Source organism: Eleginops maclovinus, chromosome 4 (genome assembly GCF_036324505.1).
Source record: "Eleginops maclovinus isolate JMC-PN-2008 ecotype Puerto Natales chromosome 4, JC_Emac_rtc_rv5, whole genome shotgun sequence".
Classification (NCBI taxonomy): domain Eukaryota; kingdom Metazoa; phylum Chordata; class Actinopteri; order Perciformes; family Eleginopidae; genus Eleginops; species Eleginops maclovinus.
The window spans coordinates 18,280,763-18,304,292 of NC_086352.1; the positions used below are offsets into that span (position 1 = coordinate 18,280,763).

Here is a 23,530-nt window from a genome sequence, read left to right on the forward strand (position 1 = left end):
ATACACACTTATGCACAGGAACATATTATCCAGTCATACACTATTTTTATTCTTTTGGCAAACATGAACAATTGGACAAAGCATTAATGTAAGCAATCTTCACAATAGCACTTGCTGGCTACAGCCAGTGTCTGGGAGCTGAGCATAATCTAATTTGGATGGGCAAACCCTTGTATGCCAAGGATTTACATTGCAGCCAAAATGCCTTGGATTGCAATTTCCAAGACAGCAGTCGAAAAGGAGCAGAAAATTGCTTCCAGGGCTGCACACCAGACAAGATTATATTCAAAGTCTTTGTGAAAGCTTTGCCTGAAAAGAGCCCTGGCATCACACACACACACACACACACACACTCACACTCACACTCACACTCACACTCACACTCACACTCACACTCACACTCACACTCACACTCACACACACACACACACACACACACACACACACACACACACACACACACACACACACACCTAAAGAAGGAACCAGTAGAACCACTATAACCAATTGGTTAGGAGTCTGGACTTTGTGGAGCACCAGTATAAGCTCCATTTGAATATTTACAGGCTGTGCTTTGGGACATGGGAAATGGACAATTGCAGTCATCAATACTGAGGAGGGGAGGTGTTGTTGGGCAGGAAAGGGCAGTTCAATAGGTTAATACACTGGCCTTTCACCTTTTGATTCCAGTTAGGGACATGTCAGCAGAGGAATATATTTGATCTCACACAACCTCCAGGGCATCAAATATGCAATGTCTAATGGAGCTAAAGGAAGAGGAAAAGATGCATTAGTTTAGGAATCTGTCATACTTTACTATACAGAGATAAAAAACTTATTATATGTTTTATTTTGTCACTGAGGCAATAGTTTGCTTGACATATCATTCAAATAAAGGGAATGATGTAGTTATTTGAAATTAAATGGCTGGTAATATTCACAGTTAAACTTGTATTTTTTAGATATGAGAGAGGATATACTGTGTGATCACATTGAGGGCGTACATGGGCATTTAGTATTTTATTTTGTTCATTTTGGTTTTGGAATAAGAACAATACATTTTTCTATAAATTATGATTTACGTCTGCTGAGACAAAGAATATGTATCAGCAGATAGTACTAGGTCAATGATCTAATAGCCTTACATTCCAGTTGGTCATAGATGTTGATGACAAGACGGTTACATGGTTCTGAGTGAAAACATACACAGATACACTTGCTTGATATTTATTCACCCGTGACCCTGAAAAACAGCATGTCCAGTAATAGCTACAGTGCATAATAGAGGGGAACAATTCAAATGGTTACAAATGGATTCCGATGTACTGTATTTGACCTGTAGGCATACTGGTACATTATAGGTAAAAGCCTCCACTGGGTAAGGAGGAGATGGTAAATAATGGAACAAAGTAATTGCCCTCCGCAGACAATAATACCTTTAGATAAATATTTCAAAAAGGTAAATTGTAGAAAAGGTTGTAAAAGGTTTTATTGTACTGATGGGATATAGTAAAAACAGGCAAATAAAAAGACTAGAAAGAAATCCGCTTCTGTAATGCATGAATATTTTACATGTCCTGAGGTTAAAGGCTTGTATACTGTAGAACAGAGAGTCTGATCTACACCATGTTCTCCTAGGTCAATGGCCAGGGAGGGAGAAAGAACTAGAGTCATAGTGATAAAGGTTAGTGAGGAATGCATTGTACTGTTCAGACACACTTTTAATGAAAAGATGAATTGATCCATCCGTAAGCAGCACTTAGACCCACTCCTCTGGCCGGTCATTACAGTGGGATAAATCAATATTTAATATCCCCCTCTAACAGCCACGCTGGATGATCTTAACCTCTCCTTAATCCCATTTATGTTACCTTTCCAGATTCTTCTCCATGTAAGCCCTCTTTATGATAAACTTCCAAACAAGAAACTGGGAGGGGGGAGCTATTAAAGGCCCACACCATATTTATGTCAGGTGAGGTGCTTTCTTGAAATATTAATATTCTGAAACTGACCAAAGTGAAAGCTTTTATCAGGGGCATTCAAACCTTTCTAGTTTGTAGGCTTGTATCAGCAAAAGGCTCTCTCTCCTTCCCCCTCATTTCACTGCTGAATTACAGCTTACTGTTCTTTATTGCAGCCGAAGGATGAAGATGATGGGGCAATTCTTTTAGCTGACTTGATAAAGCGTGCCTCTCATTTCACACCGTCCTAATAGGGCCAGTGTCACTGAAACTAAGAGGTGGCGATATCTCACAATGATTTGCAAGAGCCGGAGAGTCAGGCATGAGCTCGGTTAAGGTGTCATTCAGCAAGACAATAAATGATGTTGTAATGAAAACAGAGGTATGTGTGGAAGCCTGAATGACTTAAGATGCTATTTTTCACCTTAACTTGCTCTATTGTGTAGCATGTTGTTGCCATTTTTAATATTATAATCCTATTACTGTAATTTTTGAATACAGTCGTATTTATTTCAATGTTTGGTCTTTTTATCACTAATTCACATTACCTTAAACTGCCAACACACACGCACACGCACACACACACACACACACACACACACACAAACACACACACAGACACACACGGTCTCTCTCTCTCTCTCTTTCTGTTTCTGTCTTGCTTTCTTAAAACACACACTCTCTCTCTGCTCAGGTGGAAAACACACACAAAAGAGGTGGATTACAGGTGTGGAGTGACTGACTATTTCAAGCAGAAGATCTCTTTACAGAAAACAAGAAGAAAAGCATTCTCCTCATCTGCGATGATCACTTTAAAATAAGTTCAACAGACAAGTCTGAAATTTTGAAAAAACAAAACTAAATCGTATACAAAAGACTAAGCAGGGAGCAAAAAAAAGCGTGTTAAGCTCTACCTGCTAAGGACAATGTAGCTGTAGGTGTGTGCTGCCTGTTGAAAATGGCTCTTTAGAGGCATTGTTCAGTTACTGCTTTCATGTCATGGCAGATTTAGCTGCTTGGCTGACCACAGGCTCACCTTATTTAGGATTTAGGGAGGCAGCTGTAGCCGCTCCTGTGTACTAAATAAAGATAAGAAAGGTATGTTTGCTTGGTTAAATTCAGGGTGACATTGGGACATGGTACATTTATGACTGTTTGTCAGCACAAAATGTGGATAAGAGATATATATTGATTATTGTAAAGACCTTTTTTGTTTGAGTTGCAGGCTGCAAGTGCACTGTATCCCTGTCCTCTCTGTGGGTTGCACCAATGAATTTGCTTCACCTCAGTAAGAGCATAGTTGATTGCCACCTGCACAGACAGTGATTTCTTCCAAACACCAAATTAGAGGGAAATCAAAATAGATATTCATTGACTTTTTTACATATACATTGACCTAGTTGAGGCTGTTGGTTGAAAGTGTCAGGTGTTGAAATATTAATGAGCATCGCTCCCAGTTCCTGCCTGCTCCTCACAGCCAACTGGCAACATGGCATCAAGCTGAAGAGAGGAGGACAGCTTTTTTCTCTCCTTGATTGACTCATCGATTGAAGATATTTTTAAAGGGAATCCCTGGGAGTGTGTGCTCCTGGTACAAAGCAGCCCCATCCCGTGTCAGGGGACGGAGAGGGCTGCAAGTCTGCTTTAATTGGGCATAGACTTCAGAGTCTTCTTAACCCACACCGGGCAGCGCCATGGCCTGTCACGGCCCTCACCCCAACATCAACAACACAAGCCCTCTAAACACACACACATAAATGCCATATTCATACTAATTTGAGTTAACACACATGTATCCACTGAACTATGCCAACTCTTATCAGTACGACCATCCTGGACAGGGATTAAATAAAAATGTTGGCCTTAAGAATTACTGCTATATCAAAATCACCATGTTCCACTTTCTTTATTAGTTTCTTTCCTCCACTACTTGCAAGGAGTGCTAAGCGCTCTTGGTAACTGCTCATCACTTTTTCTTGCTCTCTGGAAAAAGCTTGCAATGGAGAGGACCTGAATCAGGGATAAAAAGAGACAGACTATATGATGGAAGTTCTAACCTTGTCAGATCTGCAGTTGTTGAGGCCCACAGAGTTGAGTGCGGACAGTTTTGCCTCCATGCCCTGCTGGTGATGCTGCAGCTGTTCCCTCTGGATCTGCTCCCTCATTTTCCGAGCCTCCTGTATGGCCTTCATCACTGTGTCCTGGTCCCCGAACAGCGCGGTGGAGTTTAGGCTGGACAGAATATCTATACATGTACAAACAGCAGAGTCAGTGAGTGCGCTAGAACACACACTGCCCAAAAGAGAAAAACAACTTCATCCGGCATCTTGACAGTGAGATATGAAGTCCCTCAAAATGTTGCAAAGTGGTCTCCCTGGATGTGAGTGATAGACAGAGTAAATATGCATGTGTGGGATCTTGTTTGTGAGGTAAAAGTCTTACCAAGAGAAGATCCCCGGCCCAGGCCTCCTCCGAGTGGGCTGGGAATGCCACCCTTGCCGAGAAGACTGTTGGGGCTGCCTTTACTGCCGAGGAACAGGTTGTGTGTTGGTGATGTGGGGGATTTCACAAAGTCTGTCATCTTTGGCCGAGCAGACAGGTTGAGCGGCTGTGTTCCCTCCTCCTACGGCAGCAGAGATAGGTATATGAGAGAAGACAGATGCGAGTAGGTGCCCCCACCCCCTCCATTTTTGGAGGAGCTCTGGATTCCCAGACACACAGTTCTTCTCTGTTCTTGGTTAATTATAGGATCCCTATCTTGACCCACACCTCCTCCCTGGTTCTTCCCTCTCCCTTTTTTCCTCTCTCCTCATCCATCCATCCTTCCTTAGGAGCTGTGCCATTGCGATCTTCTTCACAGTTGCCCAGCGCCTTTGTTCACACTAATTAAAGCAGATTCTGTCTCTCTGTACATCTTCATCTGTTCTCCCTCTCCTCCTCCCTGCTCTCTGTGTCTGCACTCTTGTTTCGAAGAATAAATAATGACCAGATAACGGCGGTGCCAATGATCAAAGACAGCTGTTCTATTCATCAGATGTCGACTTACATTATCTACTTCATTAACTTGTTTTTTGTAATTTCACTTTTCATTTGTTCATACTTGTTTTATCATATGATATGCCTATTTATAAAAATATATATATTATGTAATTTGGGAAATAAACTCAATGGTTTAACTTTAACCATAACACATCAAATTCAACATGCAGAGTGTATCTGCTTAAATACAATAAATGCTGAATAATTCGGATTAAATACAACTCAAAAAATCTCATCCCCGAAAATAAATGTCACTTAGCACAGAAAAAAATCGCCCTGTGTGCAGCATCTTTTAAATCAGATTAGGGCTCATGCTGTCGTTAAGTCTTTTTCAAAGCCCAAGTGTCTCCTTGTCCAAACATATGGCTCAAGCATAGACTGCCCTAAGGCCTTGTTATTGCTGTGCCAATAACAGTTTGTCATGCAGTGAAGCTGAAAGCAGACAAACACAACTTAAGGCAATCTGATTCAACTGGACTGTAGCACATGTTTTCCATTCATGAATAATTCACTTTATTAGATTTTGTGATATTTGTCAATATTTGTATTATTTTTGACTAGAATGAGTCTTGTTTTAATATCTGCATACCCAGCATTTGTCTTCTTGTAAAAGTAGATATGTGAAATGACAGTTGTTGAGTCAGTTTAATGGCATTCTTTCAATGGAAATCCCAGGAGGCAGGAGACCTCAAGGATGTGTGTGCAGAACACTTTCCTACCATTTCAAGACATGATTAATAGTCTTTCTCCTTTGTGATATTATTACCCTAAACTACTCCAAATGGGCGTATGTTTCTGATTATGGCCTCAGTGAGTGGGAATGATGTACATGGCCCATTCTCTGCATGGAAGTTGATTGGAGCTGTTCCATATAGCAGCAGAAAACACATCCAGCATTTGGTTTGTTTACAAGGCAAACAAAGACGTCAATTCTACTTGCTGATTTACTTTTGTAAGCATTACTATAATCCAGTTTTATTTAATTTTGGTTTAGAAAAAGGGTGATGAAAAAAACATGGCAAAAAAAAAAAAAAAATGTGAAACCATGTGTTCCACAAATTACTGGCTTGGAGCAGCAATAGCCATAGCAACTATGTCCACAGGCTTTTGGTTAAGAGAGAAAGCCTTGTTAAAGCCTCACAGATTGATGGCCTGTTAGAGGCTGGGCTCAGCACCGGCCGACTGCTACTCTGAAGTAGTGAACTGTGTTTTTATTCAGACAACACCAACTAGGCTAGGATCAGTCAAGTACCACTCGAGACCTACGCTGATGGGTGGGCAGGTTGAAGGATGTTGAGGGTTGTACCTTGATGGGAGTGATGGGGCTGCAGGAACTCTTGTCATTCTTCAGAGAAGAGGGAGAAATGGGCCCACTCACATTGAGGGACTGGGGGAGTGGAGGCAACTTGGCTCCGGGAGAGACCTGCATGCTGGCAAGCTGGGCAGCATACAGTTGCTGTTGGGAGGTAGAGAAACCAGTTAGCATCCAAATCCAGTAAACATTAAAAGTTTTATATTCTGTGTTTTCTCCCCCCCAGAACTCTCTTTGCTTCTGTGTATGCCTTTATCTCTCTCCCCCTCTTTCTCTCTTTTACGTCTTTCCTCTCTTTCCATGAGGCTGGCATAGACCGTCCATCAAAGGTCTTAACCGTATTTCAAAGACAGAACCCAGAGAGAGACAGCAGTCTTAAAAACCACACAGAGATGGCTTTCATTCAAAATACTTGGAGCCCCTATTTTTCCACTCATCACACAGAAAAGTTTGCAGAGTGGATGCAAGTGTGTTAGCAAAGATCTCTCACTTCTGTAGATCTACACAGCTTCCCATTGAAGTTTTCTGGCCTGAGATTCGCCTCCACACAGCCATGTGAGACAGTCCCATTCCATAATGTTAGAAACCCAACCTCAGTTGGACTGCCATCACAGAACATGGTAAAGACAAGAATTATTAAGGCTTAGAAACCTGCACAGAACACTGATGTAATCACCGTTATTTTCCTTGGCATTAAATCAATAAGATGTCCAACTGTCGGTGACATTACCACACAAGAGGGGGGTTCAAATGACTGGCGAAGCACTAAAGAACTGTTGGGCCTGTTACAGGGTTGAACTCAAGAAAGCTCTGTTTACAATTCCATCACTGGGCTGATTATGTGGCATATAGAAAGGGTGGTTTTAGAGGTTGATATAAGGGGTTTTGAAGTTCTTAAAAAACATTGTGAGCCAAAGACTGCAAATTGTCTGTTGGATTATATTTTTGACTGAGTATTTCATCCTTTATCCTAAATAAATGCACAGGTATATATCTTAACCTTAAGTTGTGTGCTGTTTTCTATATTATTAAAACCTGAAACAAAAAATACCAGACTGATTTGATGATTATTTGTGTGCTTGTTTTTCTGTGCCAACAGAGCCCAGTACTCCCCTACTGCTGACACTTCTTTCAGCCCCAGGCTGGTATTGATTTGCCACCAGGTTAGTGATGAAATTGGCTTTTGTCTCCTGCTGCAAATAGAATGGGTCTGTCAAATAGAGCTACTGTCTAAGAAAGAGTGGTACTCCATGTAGCCTTAGACCTCACCCCATCAGACAGATAGCACCCTTAAACTCCCCTACATGCCTGCTCTCCGCACACAAGGTAAGCCTTATGGTTTGTTGGTTTATTCAGTCAAATGGTGATGTCAGGTAGAATCTAATTTATATTCCTCTGGCCAATCAGCACAACCGCTCTCATTTCCTGGTTCCACTGGGTGCATAAAACTGCATTTGTGTAGATTGGAAAAAGGGACCTGGCCCAGCTGGCCTCACCTCTGACAGTGTAGATGGGGACTAAAGCCAAACAAAGCACTTTATGTCTGTGCACATATCTCCAGTTATAAACACATATGTGCTCCTGTAAGAAACTTTATCGCTGCCACATAAGTGGCAGTACAAAAGGTCCATTATTCTCCAGGACCAGGGGATAACAACAGCACATGGGCAGCGGAAATGACAGACTGATTATGTTCCTACAATGATAGCACTGCCCCCACCTCCTTCACAAACAGCCTTTTGTCTCCAAATGGACACAGGAGCAGACCAAACTCTATTTTTTCTCATCTGAGCTAGACTTAGCTAATGTCAGTGGTGAAGGCACTCTGTGTGTGTGTGTGTATGTTGGGGGGGGGGTGGGTTAAGAGAAAGGGAGAGAGTGACAGAGGGAGTGAGACAGAGGAGTCTCCATTTACTGGCTGTCACTCCAGGCCAGTCTTAGTAAAGAAGCGGAAGCTGAGTCTGTTGGACAGATGTTTGCTAACAGGCCTGTCGACGACCATGCCCCTGACCTTGAGTGGGAAGAACTTTATTGTCCCGGAAAGAGCATAATTAGACTTTGCCTCAAATTAGACGCAGTCAGGGTGCCCCTTTTCAGCACTGATTAGCAGGTCAGTGCCATGGGGTGAGAAGCAATGGTTATCCTTGTAACAAGAAACACTCTGCCTCAAAGAGCCAAAGAACAATAAATACAATCAGGGGGAAAGACAGATGAAAAGTGTGTTAACCCACCATATACTGCTCAAGGACTCATGTGAATTACCTCAGTGTTCAATGTGTGGAGTGTGGAGGTATTTCCCTTAGCATTACTGTATGTCTTGGTAAAAAAAGAAAATTTAAATTTACAGTGGATAACAAAACGGTTGTTTGACACCCTTTACATAAATGAGATAGAAACAACAACGTCACAAAGTAAATGGAGGTGTCAATTTCAAGGCTGAGGGTCATGCATCCTGCCAATGCCGGTCTCCCTAAGCAGAAGACATCTGCCCGCTTCGCCCAATTGAATCTCTTATATCTAGTAACCCCTTCTTCATATCTACTTGCCAGGTGGTGGAAGCAAAAGGTTTATGGTATTTAGGGTCAAGCTGAAAGTCGAGGCTCCTACTCTGGGGTATTGGAGGAGTAGGCAAAAGCCCTAGTGGAGCTTAGGACCTTTCTGTTTCCTTTTTTCCCCCCCTTTACAGTGTTAAAACGAGTTATTTTGCGCTATTCAGGAAACCAAACACATCTTCCAAAACATGTGTAAAACTTCTGAAAATGTAAAGCCATGGAGCTGCAACTTAAGGTATAGCTCGTGTTATATTAAGAAATGGCCAAAAGGAACATTAAAAATCAATGTTAAAAAATATGGCAAACAAGAAATATTCACTTGTTTTAAAAGGTTTTTCTTAGCTGAAGGCAGAAGCAACATTTCCATGATTAAAAGTGCGTGTGGACAACTAGTTTTACAATTCACTATGTGCTACTTATTTTCTTTTAAGTGTTTTGAAAGGTTTAGCCTTACTTCAAGAAAAACAGTACCATTACACACATGAATAAAGAGATGCACAAACAGAAAATCTAAGGTATTGCTTCTGACCCCATCATTCCCTGTTTCCCAGTGAACGGAGCCGATCTCAGCAACCATGGATTCAAAGTGAGTGCAGCATGCCCAAGGTCAGCCCGTTAGCCTCTGTTAATTAAAAACAAGCCCTCTGGAGGAAGCAGAGGTTAACCGGGGAGGTTCACTTTTCTGCTTGCGACATTAAACTGAGATTACACACTCTGCTGATGATGTAAGACATCTCAGAAGTAGGATATGCAATTAAGACAGGCAGCCTCAGTTTGTTTAGAGAAACAACAATAATCATGCTATAGTTTAATTGACCAATTATGAGAAACCCATCGATATTTTTCATCTGCAAACACTACTTATGCTATGTAGCATCAATAAATAAATAAAAATATGGCCATCTTGTTATTCTTGAACAAAGTTAAAGTCCCTGTTTTGGCAATCTGTGCTATAAAATAAAGTGGCAGATATATGTAGTTTCTTGCAGACAATTATTGTTCACTTCCCATCTTCAAATGCAGCCTGCAAACATGTAAAACAAAATGTATAAACAAACAAATGACCCTAAACAACTATATCCATGAACACTACCAATTATCCAACTCTGAATTTGACATAGGGTGAGACATGACTGAATACTGCTGCCCTCTTATCTCTTTGTGTCTGAGTTTGTCTGTCAGTCAATGTCTCATTCACCTCTGCCTGGCCTGGGTGCAAAGCACTGGGCTGGATATGAGTGCACTAACTGTGCTTCAGTGCACCACACCATTTAAAAGGCAGCACAGCGCCAGCCCCGTTTGCCACAAGGCTTGTACAGGCTCATTGCCCAGGGCGCCCGGGCAGGCTGACCCAGGCTGGGCCCAGATGTCAGGAGTGGAGGAAGGCGTCCTGGTGCACTGTGCCGATGCTTTCCAGTATGGCCTAACATCTGTCTCATCTGCTGGCACCCAACCTGCTCTGCCCTTACTCCTCCTCTTGCTTTTTCTCTATTTCTCAATCTTACATCAACAGTATATATGTTGAAGTCCTTCACTCTCCCTCACACACACACAAAATACAGCCCGTCTTCTGTAAGAGTGTGTATGTTCTCCAGGCCCAGGGGCCCAAGAGCCAGCCCTCCCATTCAGTGCAGCTCACTGCATTATCCACTCCATCTATCCATCTGTCCCTCTGTTCACCACTGCCTCTATCCAGCTGCTCACATAGCCATCCTATTAGCCAGCCTTCCACACACAGCTAGCATTGCTGCTCTGCTTTGGGTTACCTTCAAAGACCGAGCTCCTCTGCTCATAAACACAGAAACAGCTGCTCTCTACAGTATGTCTGTTCTCTCTTTCTCCCCTCTTCCTCTCCCCCTCTCTCTCTTTCAAAGTCAAAAGTGCTTCACTTGTTAATGATGGAAGCTGTTTCTTCACATCTGTACTACACAGGCATTTACATCCAAACAAAAGATAATGTACGGTTTGCTGCTCTCCCACTTTCTTCCTGTTTGTCCCTGACTGTGTAACACTCTTTCTTATCATTGTAGAAGTCTAAGGCTGAGTACTCCTTCAGATGTGTCTGCTTGAAATCTGGTCGCTGAGCATGTAGACTGCTTTTCATCTTTATAGTGGGAGCATGAGCCGAGGCTGGGACCAGGTTTATCATGGGCCTAGAGAGATGCCATGGCAAATACGGCGGATGGTAATTAGGAAGACTTGTCTCAAGCAGCTAGACCTCCAGTGCTGCAAAGCTTAAAGAGGTTATGGGCTTGGACACTTCAGGAAAGTAAAGAAACAAACAGACAGAATGAGCAAATGAAAAAAGAAATACACAAACTAAGATACTTAGAAATGGTTCAGAATGTGTATGGGAAATTGGAAAAGCAAGACATTGAGACAGAAACAGCAAGAGATAGAAAAAGGAGCTCTGACTGAGTGAAAGCAGAAGCTTTATATTTATGTTTTGTTCTATCCAATAATACATTCTTTAAAATGACTTAAACCCCAAATTCTGTTTCGGATAATTAAAAAAACAAGGACTTGCTCATAAGGTCCTCCTTGTGTTGGCTGGTTCGGTAAAAAGGCAAGCGATATATACAGTATATTAACTGGAAAACAGCAGTTGAGTGCCATCCCAACAGAAAAAATGTTTGTAGAGTTAGGGAAATGACCTTCTTGTCTCTTCACTCAATTGAATATAGTGGGTGTCCGGACAGATTGGGGTACAATCTGAGCACAATTTCCTCTGTTAGGTGAGTGGTGTCAGTTGTAATCATGGAAGGATAGGCAGGGATGGAGCCATTGTTTCCTTCTGGTCCTCAGCTCATCCCAGCTCTGTGTGGGCACTAATGAAGAGGGGCATGTCGCGCTGGGATAGTTTACCCGCCTCCTCTCCTGTGAGTTGAGGACGAGAGCCAATCTGTCAGGAAAACATTGAGTGAAATTGCCCAGTGGTACAGCAATGTCTAGTGACAGCCACTTGCAGTCTGCCAGCCGACAGAGTGATGCTACCACCTCGTATTGACAAGAAAATTACAGTCTCCAACACTCAAACGCATTCTCCAAGATTCATTTACATCTATCAACTCTAAGCCTTTGTTACCTTGTTGCGTTTTCTTCTCTTAGGAAAGAAAGGGCGGGGATAGGGGGGTAGGATCCCAGACTGTTATGACAGAGGAGATTGTGAAGAGGCTGCGTGTCCAACATTAAGACTGACGGAGCGGCTAGCCTCCCTGACTGGATGGCTGATCACATTACCTCTCCAGCATTGTGGGAATTAATTCTTCCAATGAGATATTTTTTAAGGTTCATATATTGCACAATCTAAACTGAGTAAATTGGTGAAAATTATACCTTGCCACGCAGCTGACAGGAGGAGATATTTTAATTGGGGGGGGCAGCATATTCAGCCATATGTGTGGGGGATTGAGTGTGTGTCTGTAGATGAAGAATATGGTTGGAAGTAAAACTAGAAAAGTTCAGGACAGTGTTAGGTGTTTGTTTGTGCTTGATTTGCACATAGAATGAAGTCAATAGTACGATGAGTAATAAGCGAGGTTGGCTGAAATCTTTCAGTTTTTTTGAGAGCACATTAAATTACAAGTTGCATCATTATAACACTCTATATAATGTGTTCATTTCAAAGTAGTCATCAAATATAATTGTTTTACTACAGGAGCCTTAAAGTGAATACAGTGCAGTCACAGTTACTTCACTATTTCACTGCACTACTTTCAACACAACAAAAGTTTCCTCCTTTTTTGCTTCCTTTGCATTCATTACCCCTCTCACTCTCTCTCTCTCTCTCTCTCGCTCTCTCTCTCTCTCTCTCACTCTCATTCTCTCTCTCTCCCTTTCTCTCTCTCACACATGTACTGGCGTATACCTTTCAAAAGTTTAATTTTGAAGAAGAAGGAGGGCACTGGTGCTATTATTGCTCTAAAGGGGAGGAGAAAACTCTAACTTAATTCCATGTCTGGTTTGATATGATGTTTTTAATCAGAGCAGTCTCCCAGTGCTTTGTAGAGGAAGTGGTGGCAGCCACATGGTTTGTTGATCCCAGCTATGTAGAAAAGGGCATGTTTGACTTGCCTTGCTGTTTTAAGGGGAGTCTCTATGAAGGGTAAATAGCAGCCAGCAGGCGGAATATGTGACAGGCTGACAGACTTCAATTAATGGAAAATGCACCTCTTTTTGTTTACTGTGTTCTGTAAAGGTCAGCCAAGTCATGGTCTTGGAAGCACTGTTTTTGCCCATTCCCAGGGTTAGATACATAATCAGTGTGTCGCCATTAGGGCGATATATTTTGACTTTTATTTTGACACATTGAGAAAGAATACAAACTTTTACTTTGATACAATTTCCTGTAACTTCCTTACCACTTCCTGCCTTGTCATCAGTTACTTCCTACTCAGTTCCTATCTGTTGGAAACAGTTAATACTTAAGAATTCCTGACCGTGAAAGATGCTAGAAGCAAAGTCGTAAGTAAAACTCATTGTTAAGTTAAATAATTGATAGATTAAGTTAAGTTTAAAGTTGAAAGAGAAGGTAATAATAGTCTTAAAAGATCGTTTTTATTTACATGTATTTACAAGGATATTTCATAAGACTTCATGTGAAGCTGAACTTTATGTTAAAAAATGTCAAACTTTGTTTTGTTGCAGTTTTCACTCTGCCATGTAATGCTGGAATCTTCAGTAAACAACAGTGAAATGTTAACTACGACACAGACTCCTGGTTATTGCATCAGAGTTTAACTTGTTGGATAGCTTCAGTTGTTACACTGCAGTGAAGACAACACAGTGAAAAGACTGAGAAGTTAGCATTGAATAACGAGTCAAGATGGAAACTACATCTAATAAATCAAGAAAAAGTGGAAGCAGCTTTCATTCATCTGCCTCATCAACCAATGCTTTACTTCGTGCACGAGCAAAAGCAGCAGCTACTAAAGTGCGTGCCGAATATGCTGAGCAAGAAGCCAAAGCTAGGATAGAAAAAGTGAAAAAAGAGACTGAGGCTGAAACACTAGCCATCTGCCGTGAAGCAGCAGAAGCTGAAGCCGTAGCAGCTGTCTGGGAATCAGCAGTTTCAGGAAGCAACAATTATATTGTGCTGGATGAAACAAATTCAACAGAACAAAGCAAACTTGAACGGACAAGTGAATACATCCAAACTCACTTCCATTCCACTAACTCCGTCCAACAAACAGCCATGAAGGCTAGTTCGCCACCAACTCAACCAATTACCTATGCCACTCTCAGTTATAGCCCGAACAACCCCTTTGTTTCACGCCATCAGCCGCCTGTTTTTTCATACGACAGCACAAACAATGTGGATTTTACAGACTATGACTTAGACTATGCGCCACCAGCAGCCAAAGAGTCAGTCAGCCAGAATCCATTTACCCGAGAAGGTCCGCGGGTTATTCCCAAGACTCTTACCTCGCAGATCAGTGACTTGAATATTGGAGCTCCATCCTTCAACCCCCAGCCAACAAATACTCAAAGTATGCCTGCAACTGAACACCTGGCACAATATTTAGCTCGGCGTGACCTAGTGAATACAAGTTTGTACGAGTTTGATGATAAACCTGAAAATTATCGTGCTTGGCTGTCATCATACAAAAATGCCACTCAAGGACTTGGTCTCACAGCCACTGAGGAATTGGACTTGATGACGCGATGGCTTGGAAAAGAGTCCAGCAACCAGGTGAAACGTCTCCGTGCAGTGCACATAGCAAGTCCACAAATAGCACTGGGGAAAGCTTGGGAACGTCTTCAGGAGTGTTATGCAGCCCCAGAGGTGATTGAAAAGGCCCTCTTTACCCGACTGGATGCATTTCCCAGAGTCTCAGCCAAGGAAAATCTGAAGCTACGAGAGCTAGCTGACCTGCTTATGGAAGTGCAGTGTGCTAAAGAAGATGGCTACTTACCAGGCCTGTCTTACCTGGACACGACACGCGGAATTGAACCCATAGTGACCAAGCTGCCTTATGGACTCCAGGAAAAATGGATCTCGGCCGGTTCTAAGTATAAAGAAGCAAATGGAGGACGGTTCCCACCGTTTGATTACTTCACGAAACTCATATGCTATGAGGCCAAGAAGAGAAATGACCCTAGCTTTGCCTTTTTAAATACCACCACAATGTCATCTGTCAGAGCTGAAGGTGCCTTTCCTAAAACCTTCAAGAAACCCATTGCAGTTCACAAGATCAATGTCACTCCCACAGAGTCAAATGTCTCTAGTGATCCGAGTAAGATCTGCCCAATACATGCAAAACCCCACCCACTGAAGAAGTGCAAAGCCTTCAGAGCCGAAACTCTTGATGACAGAAAGGTATTTCTGAAAGAAAACGGAATCTGCTTTAAGTGCTGTAGCTCAACCAACCATATGGCAAAGGACTGCACTACAATTGTTAAGTGTTTTGAGTGTGACAGCACCCGACATATCTCAGCTATGCACCCAGGACCAGCACCGCACCTCACGACTCCTCTGACCTCGCCACAGCATGGCGGGGAGGGAGAAGAGGTAAACGACACCAGTGAGGTTAGCGCAAGCTGCACAGCAGTATGTGGTACAGGACAAGTCGGACGGTCATGCTCCAAGATATGCCTGGCAAGAGTGTACCAGAAAGACCACCCAGAGGAAGCCATCAAGGCCTACGTCGTGTTAGACGACCAAAGCAACCGATCGTTGGCCAAGTCCAGTTTCTTTGACAAGTTTGACATCCACACTAAGCCATATCCTTACCAACTGAAAACATGTTCTGGTATAGTAGACACTTTCGGCAGAAGGGCATCAGATTTTATCGTGGAGTCCCTCAATGGAAAAGTTAGGATTCCCTTACCACCACTCACTGAGTGTAATGACTTACCTGATAATCGGTCTGAAATTCCCACACCAAATGCCGCTCTGCATCAGCCTCACCTGTCAAAGGTAGCAGAACACATCCCAAAGCTGGACCCCACTGCTGAAATCCTCCTGCTGCTAGGGAGAGACGCAATCAGAGCACACAAAGTAAGGGAACAAATAAATGGCCCCGCCAATGCACCCTTCGCACAACGCCTTGACTTAGGCTGGGTGCTGGTCGGAGAAGTCTGTCTAGGGAGCACACACAAGCCGAACGTCAGTTCCTTCCGGACGGCCATGGTCGACTGTCATCGGCCCTCACTCTTCCAGCCATGCACAAGCCTTTTGCACATTAAAGAGGAACTTCACGACAGACTGCCAGGAAACAGTGCCTTACCACCCAGAGCTAAGGAACACAGTCTGGGTCAAAATGTGTTTGACTGCACGGAACAGGACAATAAGCTAGCACCTTCAATCGAAGATGAAACTTTCCTCAAAATGATGGACAAAGACGTCTACAGAAACGATTCACACAGCTGGGTTGCTCCATTGCCGTTCAGACTACCTAGGCAACAGCTTCCCAACAACCGCGAGCAAGCACTCAAGCGGTTTGGCTCACTCCAACGCCAATTCAAAAGAAAGCCAGAAATGCAACAGCAATACGTGGAATTTATGGGTAAACTGCTGAAAAACAACCATGCTGAGGTGGCACCAGAGCTAAGAGAAGAAGAGTGCTGGTATTTACCAAGCTTTGCCGTGTATCACCCACAGAAACCCGATCAAATCAGGGTAGTGTTTGATTCAAGTGCCCAACAGTCTGGGATCTCCTTGAATAACGTGCTCTTGACTGGACCGGATCTGAACAACACCCTTCTAGGAGTGCTCATGCGGTTCCGAAAGGACAAGGTCGCTGTGATGGCAGACATTCAACAAATGTTTTACTGCTTCCTTGTGGACGAAAAGCACAGAAACTACCTGCGATTCTTATGGTTCAAGGACAACAACGTAGCCAACGAGGTCATTGACTACAGAATGAAAGTTCATGTTTTCGGGAACAGCCCATCTCCTGCAGTGTCGATCTATGGGCTCAGAAGAGCCATCAGAGATGGCGCAGAAAAATATGGAACAGACACAGTCAACTTCGTCGAACGGCACTTTTATGTTGATGACGGCCTCTGTTCTGTCCCAACCGATGCAGAGGCTATTGGGCTGCTTCATAGGACTCAAGCCTCACTTGCTGAGTCTAACTTGAGGCTCCACAAATTTGTCTCAAACAGTCAGGCTGTCTTGGAAGCCTTCCCAAGTGAGGACTGCGTACAAGCCAAAAGGGATGTAGACCTCAGTGGAGATGAGTCACCCACCCAACGCAGCTTGGGGCTCCTGTGGGAAATAGCAAGTGACACATTCACCTTCTCTGTGTCAACCGACACCAAACCATTCACCCGTCGAGGGGTTCTTTCAATGGTGAACAGTGTCTTCGACCCTTTAGGGTTTCTGGCTCCTGTTACGATCCAAGGCAGGGGCCTTCTCAGAGAGTTGAATTCTGAGACATCGGAGTGGGACACCCCATTGCCTGAAGATAAGTTAGGCAAGTGGGAAGCTTGGAGAAACTCGCTTCAAGACTTGAGGCACTTTCATATACCTAGGATGTACACAGGCATCTGCCCAGCCAAGGCTGAGCGAGTAGAACTCCACGTCTTTAGCGATGCATCTGTGAAGGCCATTGGTGCCGTAGCCTACCTGAAAGCCATCCAAGAAGACACAGTAGACGTGGGATTTGTCATGGCAAAAGCCAAACTTGCCCCTCAATCAGACCCGACCATTCCCAGACTTGAACTGTGTGCAGCAGTCTTAGCAGTGGAAATAGCTGAGCTGATTCAGGATGAACTGGATCTAAAGCTGGATGCCACAAAGTTCTACACTGATAGCAAAGTTGTCCTTAGATACATTTACAACCAGTCCAGACGGTTCTATGTGTACGTCCATAATCGGGTCCAGCGTATACGCCAGTCTACCATCCCTGAACAATGGCACTACGTGAACACCGAAGACAATCCGGCCGACCTGGCGTCGCGGTCGGTCCCAGCAGCACACCTCACAAAGACAATGTGGTTCAACGGACCAACCTTCCTGCGCAAGCCCTCTGTTCAGCCAGACCCTGCCTCAGTCATACCTCAGTCATTCAGCATAGTCTCACCAGAGTCAGATGCAGAGGTCCGTCCAGCGGTGAAGAGCTACATTACTGATCTACAAGGGAAAGTTCTCAGCACAGAGCGCTTTGAAAGGTTCTCCACATTCGACACTCTCCAACGAGCCATCGCACTCCTTATTCATATAGGGAGATCCTTCAGCACTCCGACAGGCAAGTGCAAGGGATGGCATCACTGTGACTTACCTCGTTCAGTGGATGAGCTTTCCCAAGCAAGAGAAGTCATCATCAGAGCTGTTCAGAGGAATACCTTTGTGAAGGAATTTGAAGCTCTGGAGAGAGGAAAGCAAGTTCCGTTAAGCAGCTGCCTACGCTCTCTCAACCCAGTCTTACAGGATGACCTCCTCTGCCTTGGAGGCAGACTGAAGAATGCAGATGTGTCCATTGAACAAAAGAACCCTGTCATTCTCCCAAAAGAACACCATGTGTCCTTGCTTCTCACCAGATACCACCATGCCCAAGTAAAGCATCAGGGTCGCCAGTTAACAGAAGGTGCTGTACGAGCTGCTGGGCTCTGGATCCTGGGAGGCAAGCGGCTCGTTAACTCAACTATTCACAAGTGCATCACCTGTCGCAGACTTAGAGGACGGATGCAGGAACAAAAAATGGCAGATTTGCCCACAGAACGCCTTACAACCTGCCCTCCCTTCACGTATGTGGGACTGGATGTCTTCGGACCCTGGCACGTCTCCACCAGACGCACCAGAGGGACACAACCTCAGAGCAAGTGCTGGGCCATACTATTCTGCTGCATGAGCTCCAGGGCAGTTCACATCGAGGTGATTACCTCAATGGACACCTCAAGCTGCATAAACGCATTGAGGCGTTTCTTTGCCATAAGAGGACCAGCCAAACAACTGAGGTCAGACTGCGGCACAAATTTCATTGGGGCTTGCAAAGAACTTGGGCTGAGTGCAGATCAACCAGACAGCACAGTGCAGAGGTATCTGCAACATCAAGGATGCTCCTGGGTGTTTAACCCGCCTCATGCCTCACACATGGGGGGTTCATGGGAGCGCCTCATTGGGTTAGCCCGAAGAATCCTGGATTCGACGCTCCGCGAACACAGCACTCGCCTAACTCATGATGTTCTGTGCACACTAATGGCAGAAGTGACAGCAATTCTGAACGCAAGACCACTAGTTCCAGTATCGAATGATCCCGAGAATCCATTCATCCTCACACCATCGATGCTGTTAACGCAGAAAGTGGGCGTCCCACCACCTCCAGGTGACTTCACAGGCAGAGACCTCCTCACGAAGCAGTGGAGACAAGTACAAGCATTATCCAACTTGTTCTGGAACCGTTGGAGACAAGTGTACCTGTCAACCTTACAAAGCCGCAAGAAATGGACAAGGTCCCACCAGAACCTGCAAGACGGTGACATCGTCCTCCTCAAAGACAACCAAGCTGCCCGCAACAACTGGCCTTTGGCAGTGGTCACAAAGGCTATTCCAGGAACAGATGGAAGAGTCCGTAAGGTGGAACTAAAGACAGCAAACCAAGGCCAACCAAAGACTTACCTTAGACCAGTGACGGAAACGGTTTTGCTTCTTCATAAGAACTGATGTTTCAGTTGTAGATCTTAGTTGAATGTAATGTTCATGCTAGTATAGTGACCTCACAGTGGTCACAGCGGGGAGTGTGTCGCCATTAGGGCGATATATTTTGACTTTTATTTTGACACATTGAGAAAGAATACAAACTTTTACTTTGATACAATTTCCTGTAACTTCCTTACCACTTCCTGCCTTGTCATCAGTTACTTCCTACTCAGTTCCTATCTGTTGGAAACAGTTAATACTTAAGAATTCCTGACCGTGAAAGATGCTAGAAGCAAAGTCGTAAGTAAAACTCATTGTTAAGTTAAATAATTGATAGATTAAGTTAAGTTTAAAGTTGAAAGAGAAGGTAATAATAGTCTTAAAAGATCGTTTTTATTTACATGTATTTACAAGGATATTTCATAAGACTTCATGTGAAGCTGAACTTTATGTTAAAAAATGTCAAACTTTGTTTTGTTGCAGTTTTCACTCTGCCATGTAATGCTGGAATCTTCAGTAAACAACAGTGAAATGTTAACTACGACACAGACTCCTGGTTATTGCATCAGAGTTTAACTTGTTGGATAGCTTCAGTTGTTACACTGCAGTGAAGACAACACAATCAGAATGAATCACTCTAGACCCGTCTCCCCTCCTCACCCCAACCTTCAGATATATGACTGTCTCATCTGACCTCATACACTAATATAAATAGACTCTGCATGCCTGTCTGAACTACCACTCCTCTCCAAAGGACATCTCCATAATACACAAACTAAGCGACACATATACACCCCAAAACATATTCACACGCACTGCCTTCACCTTTTGCTCCTACTGCACATGCATTTTAACATGATCAGACTTATTTAACACCTTGCATGTTTCTAATCACTCTTCTCATGGCTGCATAATGACGCACAGCTCTTCAGAGCCAGCTGCGAGCATTGTTCCAACTTGCCACGGCTCGTTAACACTGACAGTGGTAGCCTCAGAAGGACAAATGCCACATATATCAGTGTGCAACACGTTTCACCCTCAGTCTTGAACTTTCTTGTTTAATCTTGACATCTTTCTTTCTGATGTTGAGCATCAGATGTTGCAGATTTCAATAACTCTTCCCCCATGTTGACAAAGCAGCAGTGGACACATAACCAGAACTGATTTATGATTTCAAATAGATTTAAGATCTACAATTACTGAGAATCGCAATGTGAACTGCTAATTAAGAGAAGCAACAAGCAACAGTGTTGCTGGATAATCCAGCTTCCTGTTGCTGCTTGTATTATTTTTTGATGTAAATAAAAGTCAGTAAAAAGTTAGCAAAGAAATGATTATTACACATTTGAAAACAAAAGCCCTTGTAACAGTAGTATTTATGAATTTGAAGGGCAGAATGGAGACAATTATCTATATTAAACGTTATAGCCCCAGGTAAGCCTTGACCTGGGTTCATCTTTTTTTAATTGATGTGTGAGAAAGTCCTGGAGGAGCCTGTAGGGCTTGGAGCCTATCCCAACATTTTATGTGGCTGTGAACCCCTACACAGCCTCACTTTATTTACCGTAGCATGAGAACATATTTAAGTTGCCCACTTTTTTTTTCTCTTCTTCTTCTTATATATTTTTGTCTCAGGGATGAAATAAAATCATGAATAAAAAATAAACAAAACAGAGATTCTTGCTAACATAGTCAACTGTCTGCTGATGAATTTACTGGCAGGTGATTAAGGCAACCCAAGTGATTCTCCTTCCCTCTAATAACTATTATCTTCCTAACTCCTCGGTCTGGCAGAGCTAGTGGGATAAATCTTCTATAAAACAGGATAAATTACATATGTAAGGTGATAAGCGTGTGTGAGCTGGGGGCCCCTAGGATTATTTAGTGTGCAGCTCATTACTTAGCGTACAGCTGCTTAGCCATCCTTTATACCCTGGGCTTGGCGGGCGTCCCTAGCATTCTTTGTCATAGTACTGTACATACCTGAAGCTGGAGGGGGCTGAGTCCTGACGCGGCTGCAGCTGCCATTGTGGATGGAATGAACTGCACCGGGTAGTTATCACCTGTCAGAGAGGGAGAGAGAAAGACAACAATGCTCACAGGTTCAGACAATGAGCCGGCCCACAGCTACCAGGCAAGTGCCAACACGGATCCTGGGCCCTTCACTTTGCCACAGCAATGTGGCACATTGCAACGAGCCCTCGGCTTCAAGCCCAAACATCTGCATTAACAAAAGGGTAAGCTAGTTTGACTGGAGAAGGATTACTTAGGAACGTTCCACACCATTTTCTCCTTCCTCCACCTGCACAAACCTCTTCCTGAAAGTAACTACTGCATAGTTTAACAAGTTCTTTTTAGGTTAATGAGTGCATGTGTCTGTGTTCTGAATACAGGTTAAATATGTCTTGTGGTGTTAAATTAGTGATGTAAGTAAAAGGACCAGCATGTTCTTTCAGGCAGTTCGTACAGCTGTAGACTTGTCTGGCTATTGTTTAACACATTGTTTGTTTCCGAGTGTTAGCTTTGGCAGCAAAGGGAAAGCACTTGTATGAGAACTGGTTAGAACAACTGTGTAGTCACAATAACAGGGTATAAAAAAACCTGCAAACATTCTTATCTTGCATATTGCTGCAACCAAGCGAAGAAGAATGTGTGTCCAAAGCGGCACTATTCATTTTTTTCATCCACTACGGCTGACCTGCCATCACCAAGTTTGTCAGGCATGGATATAAGAACGGCTGCTGCATGAGTGATATCCATTGGGGTACCAGACGCTTTTACACACTCAACATAGCGTGTTTAGACCGACAGAACAGCCCCAGTGAGACAGTGCAGCTCAGCGTTTATGGGGGGGGTTGGTTTGAAGCATGTGTCTGGAGGATGGGAGGTGGGGTGCACAGTGGAAGAGGGGAGGGGTAGTTGGCCTTCGCTCAGACCCCACTTCTGCCTGTCACTTCTTCTCACAAACATATGGAGCCATTAAGCTACAGACAAGGTAAATGTATATACCTTCTCTTTCACTTTGCCCTCGCCCGCTCCCCTTACTTTGCAATCTTGTACAGCACAGCACAATGTGATACAGGCCATGGAAATTCAATCCCCATTTAGTAGCAAATAAAAATCACACAGCAGAAGTGGTTTCAAATAGTGCTGGGTTGGATGTGCGGGAGCGCACCCTGGTTATTTCTACACCTCTTTTTTGGTATCGCTTTCTGTGTGTCTCCTTCTCTCTATGCTGTCTGTGACGCAGGCTTTGTGAATAATAAATGGCTGGATGTCTTTAGATGTCATGTGAAACCTGGGGAGGGTCTTGCGCTAAGTGAGCACACCACCACTGCTGGGGGGTCTCGGGCTCCGACGTATGGGTCTAGGCTGTACACAGTGGAGGCACCAGACTCCATCTGAATGGGCGCTATGCCAGGTTAACGTCACTGGTGAAAGGGCATTGCTTTTAAAACTGTATTTTTTATTTAACTGGCCATGGCTGGTCCCATGCCCAGAGCCTGGACCCTGATTGGTAAGAGTGGGGGTGGGGATAAGGGCAATGCAGGTGACACCATGGTCACGACAGACTATATTTCCCTGCTCCTGTGGTGCCATGAAACATAAGTCATAGATCTGCTGAGGGATGACAGATGTAGTTGAGACCTTTCTTAGAACAGATCAAATGGTGAATGAATCATGGCGACAACCCTCAAACTTGATCTTCTTTTTCTAAATTCTAAATTCTAAATGACCCAAGCTGTTCAAAACCGGCTTACATGAAACTAAGAACACAGGTACTTTTTTAAAGTTTCATTATGTTTTTTTAAGTTTCATTATGTTAAGATGTGTTGTTTGAAAATGTAGTAAAAAATAATAATGAAATATGGAAACAGTTAACTGTCAGCAGGCTGTCTATGAGAAGACCAGCAGAGGAACCTTAAGACTATGGGGTCATTCGGCAGGTCCATTAGAGGCACATCACACTGAATGCTGCCATGTCTGTGTTAACAGTGCAAACAGACAGGAAAGTCTATTTGTTTAAAAGATGAGTTGATATTTCTGCGACTGTGCTTGTCTACCATGCACCACCAGGCCA

At 43.6% G+C, this 23,530-nt stretch overlaps 2 protein-coding genes across 6 annotated transcripts in view; one reads left to right on the forward strand and one right to left on the reverse strand.

Annotated features, from left to right (window-relative positions):
- sox6 (SRY-box transcription factor 6) overlaps nt 1-23,530 on the reverse strand; it is a 134,268-nt gene that overhangs the window by 19,660 nt on the left and 91,078 nt on the right. For all 5 annotated transcript variants that reach the window (XM_063881476.1, XM_063881478.1, XM_063881477.1 and 2 more), the window contains 4 exons: nt 21,433-21,512; nt 6,307-6,456; nt 4,404-4,584; nt 4,019-4,206 (listed from right to left, as the gene is read on the reverse strand). In XM_063881476.1, the coding sequence (XP_063737546.1) occupies nt 4,019-4,206; nt 4,404-4,584; nt 6,307-6,456; nt 21,433-21,512 (599 nt within the window). The remainder of the gene's footprint in view (nt 1-4,018; nt 4,207-4,403; nt 4,585-6,306; nt 6,457-21,432; nt 21,513-23,530) is intronic.
- Nucleotides 13,137-19,987, forward strand: LOC134863151 (uncharacterized). The gene is made up of 2 exons (XM_063881473.1): nt 13,137-13,328; nt 13,512-19,987. The coding sequence occupies exon 2, from the start codon at nt 13,690-13,692 to the stop codon at nt 19,471-19,473; it is 5,784 nt and encodes a 1,927-aa protein (XP_063737543.1). The 5' UTR covers nt 13,137-13,328; nt 13,512-13,689; the 3' UTR covers nt 19,474-19,987.